General features: G+C 50.8%; 1 protein-coding gene across 24 annotated transcripts in view; it reads right to left on the reverse strand.

The window, feature by feature from the left end:
• Window positions 1–23,651, reverse strand: part of CACNA1B (calcium voltage-gated channel subunit alpha1 B) — a 268,511-nt gene that overhangs the window by 154,942 nt on the left and 89,918 nt on the right. For all 24 annotated transcript variants that reach the window (XM_048325195.1, XM_048325181.1, XM_048325175.1 and 21 more), the window contains 3 exons: window positions 19,034–19,125; window positions 16,574–16,726; window positions 11,741–11,928 (listed from right to left, as the gene is read on the reverse strand). In XM_048325195.1, coding sequence (XP_048181152.1) covers window positions 11,741–11,928; window positions 16,574–16,726; window positions 19,034–19,125 — 433 coding nt within the window. The remainder of the gene's footprint in view (window positions 1–11,740; window positions 11,929–16,573; window positions 16,727–19,033; window positions 19,126–23,651) is intronic.

Raw genomic sequence — 23,651 nt, forward strand, 5'->3', positions numbered from 1 at the left:
GTATTTTATCCCTCCCATTTCCCTGCTTCAGACAAAACAGAACAAAAAACCAGCTGGTCACAATCCTCTGGGCTCTATCTCAAGATGTTTCACAAGGTTTTGTGAAGATATTTTAAATAGAAAAGGATTCTCTGCTATAGGAAAAGAAAAAAAGGTTTTTCCTAAGCACAGGCCTTGCCAAGTTGTTCCAAATTTGAATGAAAATTGCCTGTGAAATTCCAAATTGAAGTGTGAATATGTTTACTCCAGTGTATATTCATTAAGCCTGTAAAAAACGATGAGAGCAGCTCAAAGCTGCTCATCTCTGTATTCCAGGAGTGCTTTGTGGGAGGGAACAACCTGGGAACAGGGATGGACAGCAAAGGTGTTGCCAGAGGCCACACTGATAAAAAAAACAACCCCAGAAGGGGCAGGGACACCCAGGGGGCTTTGGGATGAGCTGCTTCCCACAGTTCCTGGGTGATTTTCCTCCCTTGCAAGGGATTTGCTGGATTTTAGAATCACAGAATATTTTGGGTTGCAAGGGACCTTAAAGCCCACCTCATCCCACCCCCTGCTATGGGCAGGGACACCTCCCTCTATCCCAGGCTGCTCCAAGCCCCGTCCAGCCTGGCCTTGGACACAAGAAAAAAATAAAAGTGAAGCTGTAATAAAAAAAGGATTTAAAATTTCCTACTGGAAAGGCTCTGTCATGCCAGGAACTTTATCTGTTGGAGGAAAAACAACGGGGTGCCTGAGAGGTGGTGGCTGTCCCATCCCTGGAAGTGTCCAAGGCCAGGCTGGACAGGGCTTGGAGCACCCTGGGACAGTGGAAGGTGTCCCTGCCCACCCCCTGCACCCAGGGCATGTAATCTGTTGAGAAAAGAGAAAAAACTTTTGCCCAGAGCCCCCACAGCCTCTTCTGCTGCAGCACGGATTTGGGGCTGCCCTCAGAACAACAAAATCGAGTGACAGCTCCGCTTGTGGTTTCCTCAGAACTGTTCTGTCCCTCCGTGTCACTGCAGCCCCAGACGCAGCAGGGATGGCAGAGGGCTGGGTTCTGTGAGCACCCAGCAGCCTTTTTCATCCTGGGCAGGAAAGCGACTGCCAGGCACACTCAGAGCTGTTTGGACCCTCGGTGCTTTCACGCTGCCGAGCTGCGAGTGCATCTCTTCAGCTGGAGATTTTTTTCCTTGGCAAGCCCCCATGATTACGCTGCTGTTTGGAGACATTTCATGGCTTTTCAGAAAGCAATTGCTGAGACTCTTGGAGTTTGTCTGATATATGTCACTCTCCTGCTGTATGTCTGAAACCTCTCCTATTAAACCTGGAGCTGGCCACCCCACAGTCATTTGGAATAAATCTTCCCTGAGACATTAAATAAACCCCAGAAGATTCAGGGAGGCACTTCAGCTCCTGTTCAGCTTCACACATTTGCTCGAGTGCTGTTCTGAGCAGGGCAATTTGCTGGAGCAGGGTTGAGACATCTCAATCCTCTCCAGCCTCGGAGGGAACGTCCACGTGGGCGCGGGGTCAGCCAGGCTGCGTTCCCAGATGGATGGAGAGCCAGGCGTGGGCACAAACGTGTGGCACTCTTGGCATTTCAATATTCCAAAGCCATTTTAGCCTCAGGCTTGCTCCACGGTTCCTGCTCTTTGGATTTCTGCAGATCTTCCAGAGGAGGAGGCACGCAAAGCCCGCATCCCTAAAACAGCCGGGAATTCAGCCCTTGGGCAAAAAGGCCCTGCAGCCCTCGGGAATCCAGGATGAGTGATGGGTATCAGCCAGGGCAGAACTGAGACTGGGGTGGGATTCTTGTGCTGTCAGCTCGCACAGGGTCCATCAGCTGTGCAGATTCCTCCTTTCACCACGTGCTTTCCTCTCACAGAACCTTGTGCTGCTTGTTCGGTGCTCCACGAGGGATTTTTCCTACAAATCCGTGGATGCTCACACCAATTTATTGCCCTGCTGGGTTACACACACCCGACCAGGTCTCATTAGCAGCGAGTTTGTTACTCCAAAGCCTGGAGTGAGGCTTTTCCCCGGGCAAAAGGGAGCTGAGGAATCCACTCCATCTGCTGCTCAGGAGAGTTTGGACACAGAGCTCCAGGGAGGAGTTTAAGGCACGGAGAAGTTTGGATATTTTTACACACGTGGGTGGTAGGAGAGTGTGTTTACACAAGAATTTCTGAGATTTGAGGTGCTGAGATGTCTGGCACACACCGGTGATCAGCTAAATGAATGAAGTTTGACCTAAAACACTGATTTTTCTACGTTATAATAAACCTGGCTGATACTCAAAAAAACTACAGGTTGTAACAACATAATGGGAGGAAGGAAGCTTAAATCCAGCAGGAAACATGGATGAAATCCACATATATGGATTTCTCTATAAAATTCTCTATGGATTTCCTCTATAACCAGCTGGAAGAAGGTCCAGGTGCCAACAGAAGGGGTGTGAGGGGGTCGTGGGGGACCCACAGGCTCTCTCTGTTGGGATGGGTGTCACACATCCAGGGCTCCAAATGTGGTTTTGTGCTCAAGTCAATCGTTTGGCTGAGCTGGTTTGGGGTTTTTGTGCAAGGGTTTGGTCACCCCTCAGTGTGTCCCTGCCTTTTAGTGCCACTTCTACAAAAGCACCATCCACAGGAGAGGTTTCTCCTTTCTTCCCTCCCTTCTTCTCCCTCTCAAACCAACCCTGCACTCGGAGCTGCTGCCAGGCTCTTGGCTGCCTGCTCCAAACTCTGCCATCCCTGCCCTACTTTCCTGCAGATGATTGGTGATAGTGAGCCACAAAATCAACAAAATCAACATTAACCCCACAGCCACAGGCTGGCAATTATCATTTATGTGCACGCCGAAGGTGCCTGCTTCTTATTAGCAAATTCAAATCGCCCTAACTCGATAGTGAGTGCAATTGAGCACTAACAGCATTAGGAGATTTTTCTCTGCTTTCTGAAGCTGCAGAGAGAAAGAGAGAGCACAATTACACCGTGGCACAGCTCAGCAGCACAGCTCCCACCTCCGTCACGGGTGCACAACACCAGCGTGTGCCCCGTGCCCTGCTGGCCTTGGCCTCAGCATCTCCCCGGGCCCCCCGCACATCTCCAGGACAAATGCACAGCAACAAGAGGAGCTCAGCCTGGCAAGCTGAGGTCCCATCAGGTCCCAAGGGAAACCTCTCCCTAAGTCAGGGCTGTAAGGGATTTTATGCCAAATCTGTGGCCCAGCTGTGAGGCAGATGCTGTGTGCTCTTGGCTCCGAGATGCTCTGAGAAGCTGAGAGACCAGAGCAAGCTCTGCTACAGACAAAACCATGGGGACATTTCTTCACACACCTGTGGGCATTGAGTGTTGCAGCATCCATTTTTCATCTGCTGGCTCCTCCCTTCCCACATGTGCTCTGTTATTGGATTCCCCCAGAGGGTGCTGGGCACTGCCCAGGCTCCCCAGGGAATGAATGGGCACGGCCCCGAGGCTGCCAGAGCTGCAGGAGCCTTTGGACAGCGCTGCCAGGGATGCCCAGGGTGGGGCTGTTGGGGTGTCCTGGGCAGTCCTGCCCTCGATGCTCTTGATCATCCTTTCAGCTGTGATTCCCTGATCTCCACCTCTTCAAAGACCCAGCTAAGTCCTGAGCTGTGTCCCAGGGGAAGCAGAGCACCCTTGTCCAAGCCTGGCACAGCTCCCTGCTCTGTTCTCCCAGCGCTGGTCACTTCCAGCCCTGGATTCTGACACCCCTCATCCACCTGGAGCAAAACTTGGTCCTGGAACATGACAGGGAATGCAGTGACAACAAAGGAACCACGTCAGAAATCTGCTGTGGGATTCAGAGTGGCAAAACAAAGCCTCTCCTTGTGCTTATTTTCCCTGAAGGAAATCCCTGCAGCAGCTTTTCCTTTTGCTGCCTGCTCACACTTTTGCTGGTTAAACAGCTTTGCTCCTCAATATTTATTCACAACAAGGAGAGCTGATCATGCACAGAGAGTGATCCCAAGGGACTGAACCCACCCTAAACCTCCTCACACCACTGCTGCCAGCCCCAGGACACACCAATAGCACTGCAAACACAACATTTCTTCCCACCCCTCTCAATATTTAGCAATTATGAGTCTGATTTAGTGGACCAGCTTCAGGTCACTTCTAACAGCCCATCAGTTGTTCGAGGAGAGAAGAGCAATTCCAGTGCCACCTGCAGAGTCCCACAGGCTCTGCTGGAGCATTCACTGCACCACCAAATCAGCTGTGACAGTCCCCATGAGGAAAGCCAAGTGCAAAACCCCCCCAGGAAACCACGCTCTGAGCAAAGGGCCAGCAAAAAGCCACTGAAGTCGCCTTTAAGCCTTAACTGGCAGGTTTCAGAGGTGCTTAAAATGTGGAGGTTCTTGAGCCCTGAGGAATCTCACGAGCAGCAAAGAGGAACCTCCATCCAAGTCAGAGATGAGGGGAGCTGCTTCATGTTATTTATCTCCCTTCCGTTCTCTGTGCACATTCAAACTGCACCCTCACACCACCTCCCGGGGGGGGTGCTCAGGAAATCATCTCATGCTCCAGGTAACCAGTGCTGGTCACATCCAAACTCCTCCTGAGGAGCATCACCTTGGATTCCCCAGCTCCCACTTGTGAGTGATGGAGACCAAGAGTCACAGGTTTGATCTTCATAAATAAACCTTTCACTGGCACAGGGTGCCCAGAGCAGCTGTGGCTGCCCCTGGATCCCTGGCAGTGTCCCAGGCCAGGTTGGACAGGGCTTGGAGCAGCCTGAAACAGTGGGAGGTGTCCCTGCCCATGGCAGGGGGTGGAATGAGATGAGTCTTAAGGTCCCTTCCAGCCCCAACCATTCTACAGTCCTATAAAACACCCCAAAAAGACACATGTGAGCTCTCCAAACTGGGACAACAGAGTCTCTTCTGCCCTTACAAGCCCCAGCACCATCCCACCAACAAAACCATCTCTGGGCTGGGCTGGAAATGGAACAACAGTGAAATTCCAGCCTTTCATTTCTGTGTCTTCATAGGAATAAAGAAATTCAAAGACACAAAGGGGAATGAAAAATACCAGGTGAATCATGAGCTATTAGAATTCAGGGAGGGTAAAGTTCCAGTTGGGATCCAATTTAAGGCAGATTTATATTTTGTTTGAACTGTTCATCCCTACTCACCAGCAGATTAGGTTAGGTCCAGCCCGCAGTCTGGAAAGACCCACTGGACACTAATATTTCAGCAGGAAATAGAAGAAACAGGAAAATCTCTTGCCATTAAGATCAAAAGAGAACGAGGGTGCACACTTTGACATTTCTCCTCTCCTGCAAGCAGCCCCTGTTTTGCAAAGCAAATTCCACCGTGGAGCTTTGAACTCCTGGAGAGGAAAGATGAAAGGTGAAAACCCAGCTTGTTGAAAGTCAGCACCGAGGTTTCTGACAGCTCCAGATGGAGCACGTTTGACCCATGGCTTTCTGGGACCACAAACGTAATTCCTTGGAAGTTCCTGGTGCAGCTCCCACACCTCACCAGGGGGAATGGAGCAGAGCAAACCACAAAGGACCACAGCAAGCAGCTCCAGCCCCTTCCCAACCCACTGAGGATCCCATGGAAAGCTCTGAGCTCCAAACTCATCACTGCCAGGTCCACAGCAGCTCCCTCAGGAGGGCCCCCAGCTGGCTCCTCTTTGTCAGGAATGCTTAGACGCAGCCTAGCAATAGAATTATTTTAATTGAGGAATTCATGGCCAGGCACAAAACTTCTCAGGCTTTTGTCACTTTGCAAAACAAAGGGAGCTTCCCATGGCAACCAGCGGAGGGTTTGGTGATGGACAATAAGGTACTTGCACGAGCAGAACTGGGAATTACTGCCCAGAAAAGGAGTTGTGCTATTGCCTTTGTAAAAGGTTTCCCACCTCCACAGAGCCCATATTAGCAAGAGATGAATCACTGTCATTCACAAACACCAGGCACGTAAACAAGAGGATCTGAAATGCTCCAGGAACCATCTTAATTTGAAAACGAGATCTGGAGGGAAAGCAGGGCTCAGGAGGCCTCAGATCCCAGGGCAGCACGGTGTCTCTTGCTGAGCAGTGGCGTTGTTTCCTCCCACCCCGGGACGGTGATTTCTTCACCCAGACTCTGCACGCAGAGTCCATCACTGGAAATATTCTCCCTCAGCAGCACCAACATCCTCCAGCCCCAGCAGCCCCTGGTTATTGACAGAGCCATGCTCAAAGCACGATGAATGCAGCAACACTTGGCATATCCAGACACTTCAAGGGGACTAATGAAGAAATTTACATAACGGGCCCACGAGCTGATCCGAACACCAGTCACCTCTTACCCCCGGTGATGCCCTCTTGATTTTTGCTGTGTTTCTTTTATATATTCTCTGTATTCTTTACACACATATTTGTAGCTTTGTAGCCTGTTACTGCACCTTAGCTCCAGCATTTTCCTAAGCACAAAGACAAAACAAATTCCAGGATCCCTGTGCGATCTTGGTTCTCCTTAGAAACCAAGGTTGAGACCAACTCTTTGAGACAATATTTTTATAAACAGGGTTTAGTCCTCATCTGAGGGAGGAGGATTTAGAAGGTGCTAGAGATGGGGGGATTACTTCACTGAGTGTGCTTCTAATTGGGGGCTCTTGTCAGATACGCTCATCTGCAAAACCTATGAAGATTGTACACGCTTTATGCGGGGTGTGCATCTTCAGCATTTTCCACCTGACGAATTGTGCACCTCAGGATCCTCATATAAAGAGGTAACCCCTTTTTATCACCATGACTGTGTCTGGCTTGTGTTTCTAGAACCAGAGGAAAGGGCATCAGTTTCTGGTGGCTCTGCCAGGACAGGCTGGAGCCTCTCGATAGCTTTTGAGATGAAGAACCAACCCGCCCCACGCCCCACTCTGCCAGCATCACAGGCACAGGCTAGGTGGGTCCTCAGTGTCCCACATTGCCCCAAGGCCAGTGGGAGCTCCAGGGGAACACAACCTGCTCAAAGGGTCTGAGCAAGAGAGCCCAGAGCAGAGGCTGCCCCAGCAGCACCACTCCAGATGCAGAACGGCTGAACCAACCCAGTTCATGCCGAATCCACGCTGCAGAGAGACACAGCTCCTGCCACCGGCCCAGCCTGGCTCTGAACCAGTCCCAGCCTGGCACTGGACTGGCCCCAGCTGCACAAAGCCAGGTCTAGGCCATGTGGCCCCTGAGCAGCATTCCCCCCTCCATAGCAAGCAGATTCTTCCCTAATTTCATGGTCCAGAAAATGCTCTGCCCATGCCTGAGGGATCTCTGAGCTGTCTGCACTGGGTTGGACTGAGAACCTGGTCACAACACCAGACTCCCACCCTGAGGAAAACAGTTGGGTTACTCCATTTTAACACATTCCCAGACCATGCTGAAGCTTGGAATTAGCAGGAGGTGCTGGAAAAAAGGTTCTTCCCCATCACCAGCTTCCCTAAATTGCTCCTTGGACACTTTTGAGCACAAACAGGCCACAGCTGAGACAAACCTGCAGCTCCCAGAAGAGCCTGGCTGGAGTCATTATTCCAAAGCTTTTGTGCTGCTGAGGCAGGAAGGTCTTTTCTCCAGTTTATGATTGAAGAATTTCACCCTCCTGATGATTCAGCCTCTTTGCTCCGAGCATAAATCACATCCCAGATAAAGCTTTGCTAGAAAGCTTTCATGGGCCCCAATTAAAAGGAAAAGTCTCTGGAAGAATAAACAGTGGATCAGCAAGGAAAAAACGGGCTGAGATTTGTGAACTTGCTTTTTCCTTGCCCTCCCGATTCCTCAGTTTATCACAAGACAGGAAGTGAATATTTACAAGGTGGATTTCCAACTGCAAAGGCTGTGCTGAAATCTTTGATGCTGTGACTTTCTAAATCTGTAAGAAAGCTGGATCTGGACCACCTCTAAAGTCACCTCCATCCTTTGAGATTGACTGAATAATCCCTCACAACAAACCCCTCGCTTTGGGCAGACCTGAGCCAAACCATCAAACCCAAATCCCTCTTTCCTGAACATTTCTTGACACCAAACTCCTCAGTTTGCCTGATGCCACCACAGACCAACTTTTTCAGCCTCCAATGTGCTTTCAGGACAGAGCTAACCCTCCCAGATTTCAATTAATGCTGAACTGGTGAAGCACATCTCACCCAGTGACTGATCCCTGCAAACGAAAACCCTGACTCTTCTCCACACCCCACAGCCCAGGTGCAGCAGGGAGAGGGGAGTGAGAACAAAGCCCTGTGGATGCAGGACAATCAATCCAGCACCGTTTTGTGGCAGGAAACAAACGGGCCGTTAAGGAAGAAGTTGTAACCTCAACCTTCCTGGAATGGCTCTCAGTCCCAGACTGCCTGGCAGCAGAGGGATTTCGGTCCCAGCAGGGCTGGCTGCTCCAACACCAGCAAGGGAGGAGTTTGTACAAGCAGGGGGACAAACCTAGCCCAAGCAGAGCCAGCCTGTGGTGGTGGCACACACGAGAAGGGGTGAAGGAAGGGCTCAGCTAAGCCTGAGGGACAGCAGCTTTTATAGAATCACAGATTTGGGTTGGAAGAGACCTTAAAGCCCACCCAGTGCCACCCCTGCCATGGGCAGGGACACCTCCCACTGTCCCAGGCTGCTCCAAGCCCCAATGTCCAGCCTGGCCTTGGGCACTGCCAGGGATCCAGAGGCAGCCCCAGCTGCTCTGGGCACCCTGTGCCAGGGCCTGCCCACCCTCCCAGGGAACAATTCCTTCCCAATCTCCCATCCAGCCCTGCCCTCTGGCACTGGGAAGCCATTCCCTGTGTCCTGTCCCTCCATGCCTTGTCCCCAGTCCCTCTGCAGCTCTCCTGGAGCCCCTTTAGGCCCTGCAAGGGGCTCTGAGCTCTCCACACAACCTCTTCTGTGTCCATAGGGGAGGTGCTCTAATCCCCTTCCCAACTTTGTGGCCTCCTCTGGACCTGCTCCCACAGTTCCATGTCCTTGTTATGTTGGGGACACCAGAACTGTGTGGTTTTCCCTGCTTTCATGAGTTAGCAGGAGAAAAAGCTCCAGCCTTTTTTCTTACTAATGCTTAATCCCAGTTTACACAGACCACATCTTGCCTGCCATGGTCCCACAGCCTTTTGCAAATCTTAATTAAGCAAAAGATTAAAAGTAGGTCCAGAGCTCAGCTCTGATGAGTATCCTGCATCAGGGGAATGCTGCTCTCCTTGAAGAGTCCAGAGCCTGGTAAAATTTTCCTGCCAAAAAAACATTTTCCTCAGCAGGGGAGAACTCAGGTGGTGAATCAGAGCTCCCTGAACAAGGAATAATCTCTGACACTCCCTCTCTGTCTAAGTCTGAGCATGTGTTCACTTACTCTAACAGTTCTGGATTCAAGAGGAAACATCTTCCAGCTTCTTCCCAGCCTGGGTCCAGCAGGGATCAGGCTGGTTCAGGCAGCATCCCTGTGCAGCTGCTGAGCTGCCTGGATTCCATCTCCAGAGGAGTGGCCAGGATGAGGAGCTGATTCTCCCCCTCTACTCTGCTCTTGTGGAACCCCACTTGGGGTTCTGTGTCCAGCTCTGGGGTCCTCAACACCAGGAGGACCTGGAGCTGCTGGAACAAGTCCAGAGGAGGCCACAGAGATGCTCTGAGGGCTGGAGCCTCTCTGCTCTGAAGCCAGGCTGGGAGAGCTGGGGGTGCTCACCTGGAGAGGAGAAGGCTCCAGGGAGAGCTCAGAGCCCCTTAAAGGGCCTAAAGGAGCTTATGAAAAGGAGGGAGAGGGACTATTTGTATGGGTAGAGTGACAGAACAAGGGGTAATGATTTTAAACTGAAGGAGAGCAGAGTTAGGTGGGATATTGGGAAGGAATTGTTCTCTGTGAGGGTGGGCAGGCCCTGGCACAGGGTGCCCAGAGCAGCTGTGACCACCCCTGGATCCCTGGCAGTGTCCAAGGCCAGGCTGGACATTGGGGCTTGGAGCAGCCTGGGACAGTGGGAGGTGTCCCTGCCATGGCAGGGGTGAGATGGGATGATCTTTAAGGTCCCTTCCAACCCAAACCATTCTGTAATTCCACGACTTCACTGCTGTTTCCTGGGCACAGCCTGACAACGCATCCACAAACACCCCATAGAGGATTTTCAGTCACTGCTGCAGTATAATCTGGGCTTTTATCTCCTTTTTCAGTTTGATGAACTTGGTGTAGGCACAGACGACACCAAACCAACAAACAAGTGGCCAGAAACCAGCACATGACTGAAGCTGTGAAAAAGCTGAGGACTGCACAGAGAGGATCTTCCCCACCCACAGCTTCTCTCAGTTTCCAACCTGCAAAAGCACAGCCAGGTTCTCAGCCAGCAGAGCAGCACAGGGAGGGGGTGACAGCCCTCAGGGACAAGGGACAGGGAGTTACTTCTGCTGAGTGTCCCGTGGCACAGCACAAACCACTCACCCTCCACCAGAACATCCAGAGCCCCTCAGATCTGCCAGATCCCAGCATCAAACCCTAAGCTGAGGTCTCAGACACAACAAATCCAACCCTGCAGGTGCTTCAGGCACCTGTTCCCAATTAGATTAATGGGTATCTGGAATGCAACTACAACAGCTTCAAAGCAACCCCCAAAATCAATACCCTCATGGTAAGCTCGGGGTTCTGCGTGTGGTACCAGAGGCAGGGTGGGAGAAGATGATCTCATACACCACATATTGATTAATCAATCCCAGCCAGGATGCTAATGGGCTCTTCTTACAACACTTGGCACTAGCAGGAAGGAGCAGGAATGCTGAATGAGGAGGGGAGAAACTGCTGGTGCAGGGAAGCTTCAGGGTGAGGGAAGAAATGTAACGGGGAAATCTTCTAGAGATGGATTTAAGTGGTCAGAGACTGGGAATAGATGGAGGAACTGAGCAGCAGAGGGAGAAGGGAATAAATCAGATTTATTGGCTCCAAACACAGCAGAATTGTACCTGGCAATTGCTGTGGCTGAGGATAATCCTTTCCTGCTGCTACAGAAACCCTCCCAGGAAGGACTGAAAGGGCCCAGCATGGGTCTGGAGTCTGTGAGGAAGAACACTTCAGCATCATCCCTCCAGCCAGAGAAATGGGCTGAGGGCATCAGGAATGCCCAACTTTGGGATTTTCCCACAGAAACTACGCCCTCAAAGGAGAGCATTGCACTGCCTGGAAGCCAGCAGAGGCTGGGTGGCATTGTCTGGCTCTTTGTCAAACTGAGAAGAGCAAAACTGGCCAGCCAAGAGGTTGTGACAGTCGTGGTCCTGCCTTGCAGGAGGCAGGGAAATCCAGCCTGGTGCATCCTCTGTGCAGCCCACAGAGTCACACCAGGGGTGAAGGTGAGTGACAGAGCTCTGTAAAACTGGACTGGACTAACCAAAACCAGTCCTGGAGCTCAGAATCACAAGTTTGATCAACAAGGACTACACCCACCCATCAGGAGAGGAAACCTCCAGGTACAGAATATTAAGGAGTTGCTGCTTTTGCCACCCAGTTTTGTACAGTTTGGATTTTCTGTGGGGCACTGTGAGAACCTGCTCCGACTCACCCAGCAGAGCACAGGAGCACCTTGGGGTGACACCAACACTGGCACCACCCCACTGCCACCACACATCCCATCTGCAGCCTCAAAGCACCACGGATTCAACCAGAAACAGCCCCTCAGGAAAACAGGAACAATCCTCCTGAAAACCAGGGGAGCAGGAGGTGAAAACCACACAAACTAAATTAATTTCTTCTCCCAGAACCATCTTTTCCCAACCAACACCCCCAGCCCCAGCAGAGGACTCACGTTGTAGAGGATGTCGGTCCAGCCCTCCATGGTGATGCACTGGAAGACCGTGAGCACGGCGAAGAGGATGTTGTCAAAGTTGGTGATGCCATAGTTGGGGCCCTGCCAGTACTCCCTGCACGTGGTCCCGCTCTCACACTGCCTGGCAGGAGGCTCCTCTCCACAGGGAAAATCTCCCACCTCCTCACCTGCAGAGAGGGAAGAGAAGGTACTGACTGGAACCATCCTGAAAATCACTGAAACCATCCTGAGAAGTTCCTGACTGGAACCATCCTGGAAAGTTCCTGACTGGAACCATCCTGAGAAGTTCCTGATTAGAACAATCCCGAGAAGTTCCTGATTAGAACCATCCTGAAAAGTTCCTGATTGGAATCATCCTGAAAATTACTGAAACCATCCTGAGAAGTTCCTGACTGGAACCATCCTGGAAAGTTCCTGACTGGAACCATCCTGGAAATTACTGGAACCATCCCGAGAAGTTCCTGACTGGAACCATCCTGAAAAGTTCCTGATTGGAATCATCCTGAAAATTACTGAAACCATCCCGAGAAGTTCCTGACTGGAACCATCCTGGAAAATTCCTGATTGGAATCATCCTGAAAATTACTGAAACCATCCTGAGAAGTTCCTGACTGCAACCATCCTGGAAAGTTCCTGACTGGAACCATCCTGGAAAATTCCTGATTGGAATCATCCTGAAAATTACTGCAACTATCCTGAGAAGTTCCTGATTGAAACCATCCTGAAAAGTTCCTGATTGAAACCATCCTGAGAAGTTCCTGACTGCAACCACCCTGGAAAGTTCCTGACTGGAACCATCCTGAAAATTCCTGATTGGAATCATCCTGAAAATTACTGAAACCATCCTGAGTAGTTCCTGCCTGGTGCTGCTGCATCCTCCTGGCACCACTGCAAGGATTAAATTCACATTTTGGGTTTCTTTGTGCCACTATGGACGTGGAAAAGTTTCCACATTGCTGGGCTGTGAGAGATGGGTTAGTGCAGGGTGGAGCAGAGCCGTCCCTGAAGTACCCAAAATTCGCAGTTTGCCATCTCACATCGTGGAATTGTTTAGGTTGGAAAAGACCTCCAAGATCATCAAGTGACACCATCAGTGCAGCACCACTAACCCATGTCCCCAGGTGCCCCATCCACATGTTTTTGAGCACTTCCAGGGATGGGGACTCCACCCTGGGCAGCTCCTTCCAGTGCCTGACCACCCCTTCAGTGAGGAAATTTCCCCAAATCTCCAGTCTAAACCTCCCATGGTGCAACTTGAGGCCATTTCCTGTCGTCCTGCCACCTGTTAGCTGGGAGAAGAGGCTTCCAAATTGCAAATAATTCCTGGCTCATGACAGTTCAAAACATCTGAGAGGCCTGGAAATGGTGTAAGAGCAGCACAAAAATACCACACACACAAAAAAGCCCCAAAAACACCACAAAAAAATAAAACCAAGAGCGTGGTAAAAGCAGGGCTTTGGGAATGGGACACACCTCAAACACCCCAAAGTGCTAAATATTGGCTCTATAACATGAAATCAAAAGGGCACCTTCCACACCAGTGCCAATTTTGGGGTGTGGACTGCCCCAAAATTGCCCAGGCTCCACATTTTTGCTCCAAATGCAGCACACGTGGCAGGGAAAGAATCCTTGTGGGATGGTGCTTCTCTGCTGAGTTTCATTGCAGACCCAGAGAAGGCCAAGGTGGATAAATCTGCCGGGGAAGGACAACCAGGAATGGCCAGGAGGGTGCCCAGCATCTTCCAGGCTCAGCTGGGAAGGGTTGCAGCCATCCAGAGCAGCTTGGAAAACTCCAGCGCCGGGTTTTTGGAGTAAACAAAAATCCCAAGTCATAGCCTGTTTGGAGAGCTGTGATTGGGGAAGGATTAAAGGGTTTTTTAATGGTTTTTAAAGGGACAGGTTATGGTTGGTAATGGAGCAGCAAACAGAACAAAATCCAATTCACCGGGGGAAAAGCAGCAGCAGCCCTAACGAGAATTAGGAATAATCATTCCACAGAGCAGAGCCTGCAGGAGGAAAACAAAATTGTCACTGTGGAGCAGGATCGAAGTGTGCGTGGATTTATATAAATATATATGGGACACTTCCCTGTTGACTCAATGCCTCGGTGCAGGGCAAAGCTCCAGCTCCCATATGGGTCACCACAGGCTCTCACGAGGGCTTGGTGAGAGAAGAAAATGCCAAAGCTGGCTCCTGCAGACCATTTGTGGAAAAAGGATCCAGTTTCATTTCAGTTTGGCCTTTTGCTGCCAGGGAATTCTCTGAAAACACAGTGCACATCCACCACAAAGGGGTGGGAAGGGGGGATTTTTTCCTTTTTAAAGCAGTGACCAAAACTGGCCCTTACTCCTTGTGGCTGGAGAGACAGAGGAAAGATGAATCTCAAGGAAAAATGGGAAATAAATGTGATGCCCTTTCTCCTGGAGTAGCACTTGGGCTGGGTCAGGTGCTTCAAAATAATCTAGCGTGAGCAGAACAGGACAGCAAGGAGGGTGCAGGGAGAGGGAAACAAGACTGGAGCATGCACTGACACTGAGTTTTGCCCAATTTCCATTAAAATAATGACATGTTTCCAGCTTAGAACACTCAGGCTGAGGGGGAAAGGCCTTGAATAACCCTTTGGCCATATTTTGGTGCCAGTTTGGTGCCCTGACCTACCCAGGCTATTGACTCAGCAGAGCAACACTCGGTGTTGACACCTCTGCTCGGTGCCCTTCACGATGCCCAGCTGGTACCTCTCGTGCAGCTCCTGATTCCAGGAAAAATCCCAGGGGTTTGCTCACTTTGGGGATTTGGAACAGCAAGAAGCACGAGCAGCTTTCCCTCCTCCCATTTCCCGGCCGCTGCCAGAGGCATCTCTTTAATGAGTTCAAATTTCCCTGCTCAGGCCGGTTCGGAGCCCATGGTCTCTGCCTGGGCTCCTTAATGCACCTCTGTGGGGATGAGGAGCACTTTAGGTTTCAAAAAGCTTTGTGGCTGCTCTGCTGCTCTGCTCCCTGGGGATGCAGTGCCAGGAAGCCTCCCCCAGTCTCCTTTCCAGAAACACCATTTCCCGCCCAGCAGCTGGAATGGATCCCCATAACTCACCCAAATCCAGCTTGGCAGCCTCAGAGCACAGAGTGACCAGGGCACAGGCACTTTCCCCCTCCTGGTGAGGGGATTTGGGAGCTGAGCCACAGCTCCCACCGAGCTGGCAGCTGCTGCCATGCAGAGAAATGCAGCACAGGCAGCAGAGCTTCGGCTGCACTCCCAATTCCGGGCTGGAACGCACCCAGCCAGCAAGAGGCGCTTACACACGACATCACCCGTGACAAAAACCTGTCCTTGGTCCCCAAAACCTGGCATGGAGACCTCTTGGTCCCCACTGATGGCAGAGATGAGTCTGCAGGGAGCACGCAGTCTTTGCAGGGAGCTAAGTCCATCACTCTGGGGGTGATGTTTCGCTTTTGCACTTGCGAGGTTCTGGGGGAGAAGAAAATCCTCCCTGCTGCAGGTGTCAGCCGTGAGGGAGAGCCTCGGGCTCTGGCTGCCTCCTGCACACAGAGGATGCACAAACATCCCCCACCCCGTCTGCAGTTTAACAGACCTGGAAATGCTCCTAGGAAACCCCGACCTGCTCAGGATTTCATCCTCCCCACCACCTTGGCACAAACTCTGCTGCTTCCTCCACACCAATATCGTCACCGCTGTCCCTGTCCCCCTGTCCTCACTGCTGCAGCCTCTCGCAGGGGCCACACTACCCACAAAGAGGCTTTTTCCTCCTACAAATCCAGTCCAAAAACTCATTTCCTCCAGGAATCGCTGGGATTTTCTCACAAACCGTAACTCCCGACAGTCTTCCGTGACCTGCGTTATGTTTTTCCAGCATTCCATAGGAACTCGAGCAAGAACTCCCTTTGCAAATCTCTGTGTACACTGAGTGTATTAAAGTGTTCCCATCAGAAAGCTCTGAGATTTGGCAGGGACATTGTTTTATCACCACTGGATTGCACGGAAATAAATCAATATTAAGACCTATTAGCGATAACAAGTGAAAATAGAAGGCTGTGTTTAAAGAAAGTCAATTGCACCTTAAAATGCAATGGTTTGGAGACAAGGACACTATTTTTATGTGTGTTATCAGAAAATAAACATATTAACACTACTATAAAGGAATGGGGTGGAACAAGATGATCTTTAAGGTCCCTCCCAGCCCAAGCCATTCCATGATTCCATGATTTGACACAGCTGTTCCCAGCCAAGACTCTCTGGGATCATCCTTCTCTGCCTCCATTTTACAGGGTTTATTGCTCAGTCACAGGCACACACATCATTCACTCTCCAGTGCCCAATTTCCCTTCTCTGAAGGTCATTTTTATCCTTTCTCCATCAAAGGACTCCTTACCTCCCATTTATCGTCCTTTTATTTTTTGGTTGCTCCCAGACTTTTTGATCTTTTACTGTTCCACACCAAAGTTTGCCCAGAAACCTTCCCAGGAAACTCTGGGCGCATAAAGCAGAACCCAATGAAAATGCAAACAGACACTGAAGAATAAAATCAAACAACAGGAATTTGGTTCTGGGCTTCTGCTGTGAAAGTTCTTAGGGCCTCCTATCCCAAAAGAATTTTTCATCTCACTCTTAGGCAGACTGGGAGCAGCCCAGGGGCATCAGAGAGAGGAGAATCTGTCCCAGTCCATGTAGGGTGGGCACAAAATTCTGGTAACTCTCAGAATATGTGGCTAAAGAGGGAGAGAAGGCAGGGAATGTGGAAGAGGCCAAAGGAAAAGCAACAGGGAAGCAGGATAGAAAGATCCAAAGGGCAGAGCTCACCTGTCTCGTTGGAAAAGCAGGTTTTATGGAATTTGCCCATGTAGAACTCCAGCCCGATGATGGCAAACATCACGATGGCGAAGAAGAGGAGCAGCCCAATCTGCAGCAAGGGCACCATGGCCTTCATGATGGACTTGAGGACAACCTGCAGGCCTGGGGGGACACAAAAACACCTCAGGGAGGGAAGGAAAACAAGGACATGGGGTTGGAGAGAAGGTGGGAGAGAGGGGCTGTCCAAGGGACAATTTGGGATTGGCGATAGCGAGCAATGCTGCTCTCCCACACTGCTTTAAACACATTTCCTGCCATAGGAGCAGGAGAGACAATTGGGGGCTCTCCTTTTCTGGTGGCTTTCCTTCAGCTGACAGATTCAATGGGGTTTTTAAGCTTCAGAGGCACTAAAAGGATTTTTCCTGAAGCTGCCAGAGTCCCAAGACTCAGCCTGGAGCTGAACCAGGGCAATTGTGCACCTTTGAACCCTACCTGGGACTCCTTAGGGCCAAGCAAACCAGCCTGTTGTAGATCAAGTGGATGAAAAGCTCATTCCCTGTTCTCCACAGACATGCTGGAAGTGTCAGCTTTATCCCACTAAATTCCAACAGCAGCTGAACTGAGCAGTAATTAAGAAATTGGTGCTAAATATTGTTATTACCATTATTATCTGACTGTGTTGGAAGTGAGACCTTAGCAGGAGCTCAAACCTCAGCTAATACAATTATTTATTAAATTAATACAATTTAAATAATACTATTATTTAGCTGCACCGAGGTCTCTTACAGATATTTTCCAAAATAAATTCCGATTTGTGTTTATTCACACAAGGCTCTCTTTGGGAGGAAGGTTAAGGTGTTTCTTAGAGAGATCTGCACTGCAGTGAAAACCTGTCCTGAGAAACTCAGAGTGAGGGCAAAGAGAGAATTTCCCAGCACCTGATGGTGCCACTTAGCTTGAAAGTGGAGGAGGGAAGGAAAACCCCGTGGATGGGTGTGATCCCCCTGTCCCACAGAGTCTGGGGCGCTCAGGAGCTGCCTCTCCCTCCACAACCAGAACAGCCTCGACGCTGTCCCCATCGCACCCTGCTCTGCAGGAACAAACCCTGTCCTCAGGCTCTCCATCATCCAGCAGCCCTGACACTCATTTTCAATTAAAGCCAGGCGAGATAAGGCGAGAAAGGCTGGCAGATAACGCCCTGCACACCACAAAAACCCTGCAGTGATGGGCAGCAGCTCCCTCGCTGGCCTGTCCTGAGGGGTGGGGGGTGAGGGACCATCCTTGTCCTGCCACCTTGTACAGCACCAGCGAGACCAAGATGGGCACAGACATTTTAAAAAGCATCAAGGTGTCTTTGATGGGAAAAATGCTGAGGGTTTAAAGAGAAGAATATTCCGTGTTTTTGGGTGGTTGCACCTCGAGGTTGTGTATTTACTACAGGAAAAAAAACACAACGACCATAAAACGTTCAGCTTTCACCACATCACTAAAAACCTGAGAGCAAATATTGTGGGGAAATGTTGTGCTGGTCCAGGAGACGTCCCCAGGTGGGAAAATGTCCCCCACGCCAGGACAGGGCCAGCTCTGAGGGGCCACCTCAGTTCTGGGACATCCTCAGACTCTCATTACCACGCCTTGCCCAGGCAAAAGGTCCAGGAAATATCAGCCAGCAGCATCTCCTCGTTGGAGACAAACAAATGCCACCTTTCCAAGGATCTCTCCTGGGTGGGAATTCAGATTGAAGCCCTGCCCATGAATGGATCCTGATTTCAGGAATTTTTGGTGCTGTCATTGTCCCCAGGTTAATGCAGAGGACACCAGAACATCCCACAGTGCTGCAGCTCCTTGCAGTAGCTCCTGCTGGAGGGTAAAAATCTCTTTATTCCACATCCAGAAATGAAACAGCTCCTGGAAGTGATCCCTGCTGGGGGACAGAGCTGTGACTGTGACAAATAAAAAGGCAGAAACCATGGTGTGGGCACTGGGATGGTTTCAGGGCAGGATGCAGCTCCTCACTGGAGCACTCAGACCCTTCAGGCTCACACATAAAATACCTAAAGTTGAGTAGGGAAGGCTAAATCCCACCTGCTCTTTTCCCTTTATTTTTCCCCCATATTAAAAGGGTAAAATTCCTGGCACAAGAAGCTCAGCTGATCAAAACCATCAGAAGATCCAAGCTGAAAAGCCTGAAAGCTGCAAAATTCAGCTCTCAGGTCTTCACACCCCAGAGAATTCATTCACCCCCGAAGGCAAAGGGATCCTAGGACAGATCCCTGCCCCTCACTTGCAGATCTGGGAGTGCAGCGCTGAAATCAGCACAAAATGGGATGAGAGACACCCAGACCCCAAAAAGGGGCAGGAGCCACTGACCCCAAAGAGCCAGGAGAAGAAAATGTGGCTCAGAAAAGCAGTAACACCCCAAATCCACAGAGCACTTGGGCTGTGACACGACGTTGTCACCACACTCACTTGGGATTCCCGACACGAGTTTCAGGGGCCGCAGCACCCGCACGGCTCGCAGGGTCCGCAGGTCAAAATCAGTCCCAGCAGTCGCCAGAATCCTGAAGGGAAAAAGGCAAAAAAATAAATGAGATTAACTGCAAATTCCTCTTTCCAAAGTGTGGGTAAGTGTGGTGTAAAAGCAGCAAATATTGGAGCTGCTTTAGACTTCGTTGTGCCTGTACCTGTGATCCCTGAAAGCCATCAACTCCCAAAAACTCCGGGGCTGCTGTAGGAAAATCCCCAGTCTCTGCCTGTTTAAGAGGCCACTGGAACATCATCAGGGCACTGAAGAGCTGCACCCTGTGCCACAGGACAGCTCACCCCAAAAGGAGATGGAGGGAGGGAATTAAACCCCTCAGTTATGCTGGGAATCACCTGCCAGAACTTCCCATAATAAACCCACAAGTCGCTCCGTTTGATGTCTGGCGTCTCCCAACACCTGCAGCAGTTTCTGCTCATGGTTTCCTTCCTCTCTGTGTGTGAAATTAATTTTTGTTCCGAGCATCTCCTTGGAGGAGAACGTGCAGAGAGCAGGGTGTGGATCAGACACCCCACAAAATCCAGCCCCCAGAGCAGAAGGAGTCTTAAAAATGGGATGCTCTGCACAGAAAACGAAATGGATTCCCTGGTTTAGGGCACAGCAAGGGAAGAAATATTGTCCCAGTGTCCACAAGGAATAATGGAAACTTGTTTTTCCTCACTTTCCTGATAACAGGAGCCCCTTTTCCTCACTTTCCTGGTGACAGGAGCTTTTTTTCCCCACTTTCTTGCTAACCGGAGGCCTTTTTTCCCATTTTCTTGCTAAGAGGAGCTCTTTTTGCTCAGTCTCCTGATAACAGAAGCTCTTTTCCCTCAGTTTCTTAATAACAGGAGCCCTTTATTCCTCAGTTTCTTGACACCAGGCTGCTGAGCATCCAGCAGCAATCAGCCACCATGAAAACAAATCCAAGGGAAAGCAGAATTTTCCCAACCCAGCTGTATAATTGCACTCTGACCTGCGCAGGATGCCTGCAAACCCAGCGGAGGAGGCCGTGGCAGCGCAGGGAGCACTCCCGGGATAAATCCCTGTCCTTGACTTACTGACTGACTTAGCCCCGCTGCCAAGCCTGGCCTAGGGAAGAGCAGGCTCAGCATTGCTGGGCGGAAAGGGCCAGACTCCATCAGCAGGAGGTGCTGGAGGTCAGGAAAAAAACCTGCTGGGATGTTGGATGGCAGCAGGCAGAAGCAAGCCAGGTCCTGAGGAGCTGAGTATTTATTCTATAGGACACCTGTTCCCACATTTTCACGACCTTAAAATTCCCATGACATCAGCTCCATGGATGCAGTTTGAGCACAAGCAACAGGAGACGCTTTAAACCAAGAACCAGCACATGCAGAGACTTCTAATTTCATCTTCTGCTCCCGTGCCAGAGATTTCATCCTCTGCTCCCTTCCCTCCATCCCCACGGTTTAATTGCTCACTTACAGACCTGTGCAGTGTGGGAGTAACACGGGCAGGGATAAACCTGAACATCCACCTTGGAGGTTGTTCCCAACAGCACAATCAGCCTCCAGAGAGCCAGGATGGATTTGTGCTGTCACCAGGCTCAGGACAAGCTGAGGGAAAGGGTCCTTCATGCCCTTATTTTGGTTTTGAATTCAAAGAGCAAATGGGAGGGAATGGGTGCCAGTAAAGTCTCCAATGGGTTGAAGTTGTCATTCCAGAGCTTTCTTCCTAACAGGCTTGATATCAAATCCAGCCTGTTCCAACTCTGGCAACACACACAAACCACCTTTCCCAGGAAAACTCTTGGGTTTGGCCATTTAAGTCATGGATTCCCACGTTGTTTTCACCGTCAGCCCCCAGTTAACCTGCATGGGACACCTCAGAGCCACCATTTCCCGTGGCTGCTCCATGGATTCCATCCCATCCCAGCCAAATCCCACAGACCACCCAGGAGGGCTGGGCTGTCCCTGCTCCCTCTGCCCGTGAATCAGGCACTCTGGGAAAACAAAACAGCCCAGATGTTGTCTGGAGAGGTAAAAAACAGCTGCAGGCTGAACAAAGCTGGAAAAAAATCATAGAATGGTTTGGGTTTCTCTGGGCACCCTGTGCCAGGGCCTGCCCACCCTCCCAGGGAACAATTCCTTCCCAATCTCCCATCCAGCCCTGCCCTCTGGCACTGGGAAGCCATTCCCTGTGTCCTGTCCCTCCATCCCTTGTCCCCAGTCCCTCTGCAGCTCTCCTGGAGCCGCTTTAGGCCCTGCAAGGGGCTCGGAGCTCTCCCTGGAGCCTTCTCCTCTCCAGGTGAGCACCCCTAGCTCTCCCAGCCTGGCTCCAGCCCTGGAGCAGCTCCGTGGCCTCCTCTGGACTCTCTCCAGCAGAAACTGAGGTGCTGAGGAGCAGCTCTGGGGCTGAACACCCCATGTGAACCTTGCAGACCAACGAGGCAGAGGCTGAGAAAGGCCAGGTTGGGCATCCAGCACTTTCCCTGCTCCAGACAAAGCGGGAAGGGCTGGATCCCGCAGCCTCCTGGCACTCCACGCTCACCCCCACGGCTCTGCAGCCCCAGCCAGGCTGTGCCAGCTGTGGAACCGGGGCACAGGGGGCCCTGAGGCTTTTAAAGAGTGTTGTGGTGTCAGCATCCACCCCAGGAAGCCTCCGGATGTCAGGAAGGACCCAGGGGCAGCAGCTGGAGCACAACAAAGCAGCTCAGAAGCTGTGCCAGGGTGGGGATGGGGCCTTTTCCCCCCACAAAACCCAAATTCATTTACAGGATTCCAGTGCCCTAAGCTGGAAAAACATCCCGGTGAGGGGGAGAACTTAATTAACATCATCTGGGGCATTTGCCAAAGCACCACTTTACTTTTTCCCTCCAAAAGCTCATAAAAGCCACTGTGAGTTAGGTCAGGACAAGAGGGAAATGATCCTTAAAAATAAGAGAAATGCAGAGATCAAAGGAGCCAGCTGACAGGCACATCCCAAAATCCTGCTGGAGCATCCCTGGCTCAGCCAACAGCTGAGAACAAAGCAGAGGTGGTGGGGGAGCCAGTGCCAGAAGAGGAAATCAGCTGGGAAAAGTGAAAAAAAAAATTTAAAAAATCAGATTTTAGGTGATGAATGCCTTGATCTGCAGCCATTTTTGTGCCTTGGTGGGTTGTGCAGAAACACAGAGATCAGATGTGGTTGGGATGTTGCCACTTCCAAGGGTTTGAGTACAACAAAATCAACTCCTCCATGGAAGTTTTCTTTTTTGTGATGGCCAAACACCCAACTTTTCTCCTTCTTATGCTGCTGGAGAGGACCTGAGCACCCATCCTGCCCTCCCTGGGGGCTCAGGACCGTGGCACTCACTCCTGATTTTCACCATCCCTTGGTTAAAAGCTGCTCTCCTCTCTCTCTCTCCTCCACTGAGGAGCCCTGACTGACAGCTCTTCCCAGAGACAGCCCAGCTGTGGGATAAATGCTCGATGACTTCTATTCCAGCAGAGCCTGGAATAAATTATAAAAGCAGCTTGTTCCTCTGGGGATAAAAGAAAGCAAAGAACGAAGGGAAAGTTCCTTCCCTGAACATTCTGATAACATAAATAATTAGCAACCCCTTCCTGTAAGGATCTGGGAGCTCAGGATTGATTTGTTCTGGTTCAGCAAGACCCACACTGCCAGACACAGATGATGAACGTTCTCAGTGAAGCCCTGTGCAAAGGAAATGCCTTGGAATTCCTTCAGGTTTAACCCCAGAGCTCCAAATCCTGAGGATTGGAGTGGGGAAAAGCTAATCCTGCTCCTCAGGAGCAGCCCCACCTCGCCTGAGAGCCATTACTGCTTCCCATGGGATCTCACCAGTTCTTCCAGAGGAGGAATCACTGGAATAACTTGTGGGTATTTGAATGTAACCTTGCTAATTTTTATAAACCCCAGCCCTAGAAATAAGTGGGAACAGTGAATTTTTCAGAGACCTTATCCCAAACATTTCTTTCTAAGTTCCAAACCAATCCCTTCAGCAGGATTAGGGGAAAGACCGAACACTCCCTAGACAGCTTCCCACAAAAAAAACCCCAAAAAGGATAAAACCAGCAGCTGGTTTATGAAAAGAAATAACAATTGTCACTTTGTGCCACAGATTCAACCCCACCCACACAGAAACCTTGGCAGCATCAACCCCAAAACCTCTGAGGGAGAGAAAACTCCGGTAAATCACCCCCATTCCCAAAACCTGACTGAGCACCGATGGTTAACAAGCCCCAGCGACCCCTGGGAATGGAATCCAGTGGGACAAACCAAATAAATCACTTCATGAAGATTGGCTGAGTAGTTCAAAGGTGTTTCCCCCTCTGTGGGGTCACCTTCGGGCTGGCTGTCGCTTCCATCCGTCACTGTCACCCACCCTCTCCTTCCCAACGTCTGCTCTGCTGCCCACGGGCATTGGGAAAAGAAATCTTGCATCATGGTGGCACTGAACTCCACCAGAGCACCAAGAGCAAACAGGCAGCACCACGGAGAAGGAGGTGCCACAATCCCTGGCACTTTGTGCCACCAGGGCACCCCGGTAATTTCCCCGTAGCTTCCAAGCGGATCACGAAGGTTTGGAGAGGAGGGAGCCCA

Source organism: Corvus hawaiiensis, chromosome 21 (genome assembly GCF_020740725.1).
Source record: "Corvus hawaiiensis isolate bCorHaw1 chromosome 21, bCorHaw1.pri.cur, whole genome shotgun sequence".
In the NCBI taxonomy this organism is placed as follows: domain Eukaryota; kingdom Metazoa; phylum Chordata; class Aves; order Passeriformes; family Corvidae; genus Corvus; species Corvus hawaiiensis.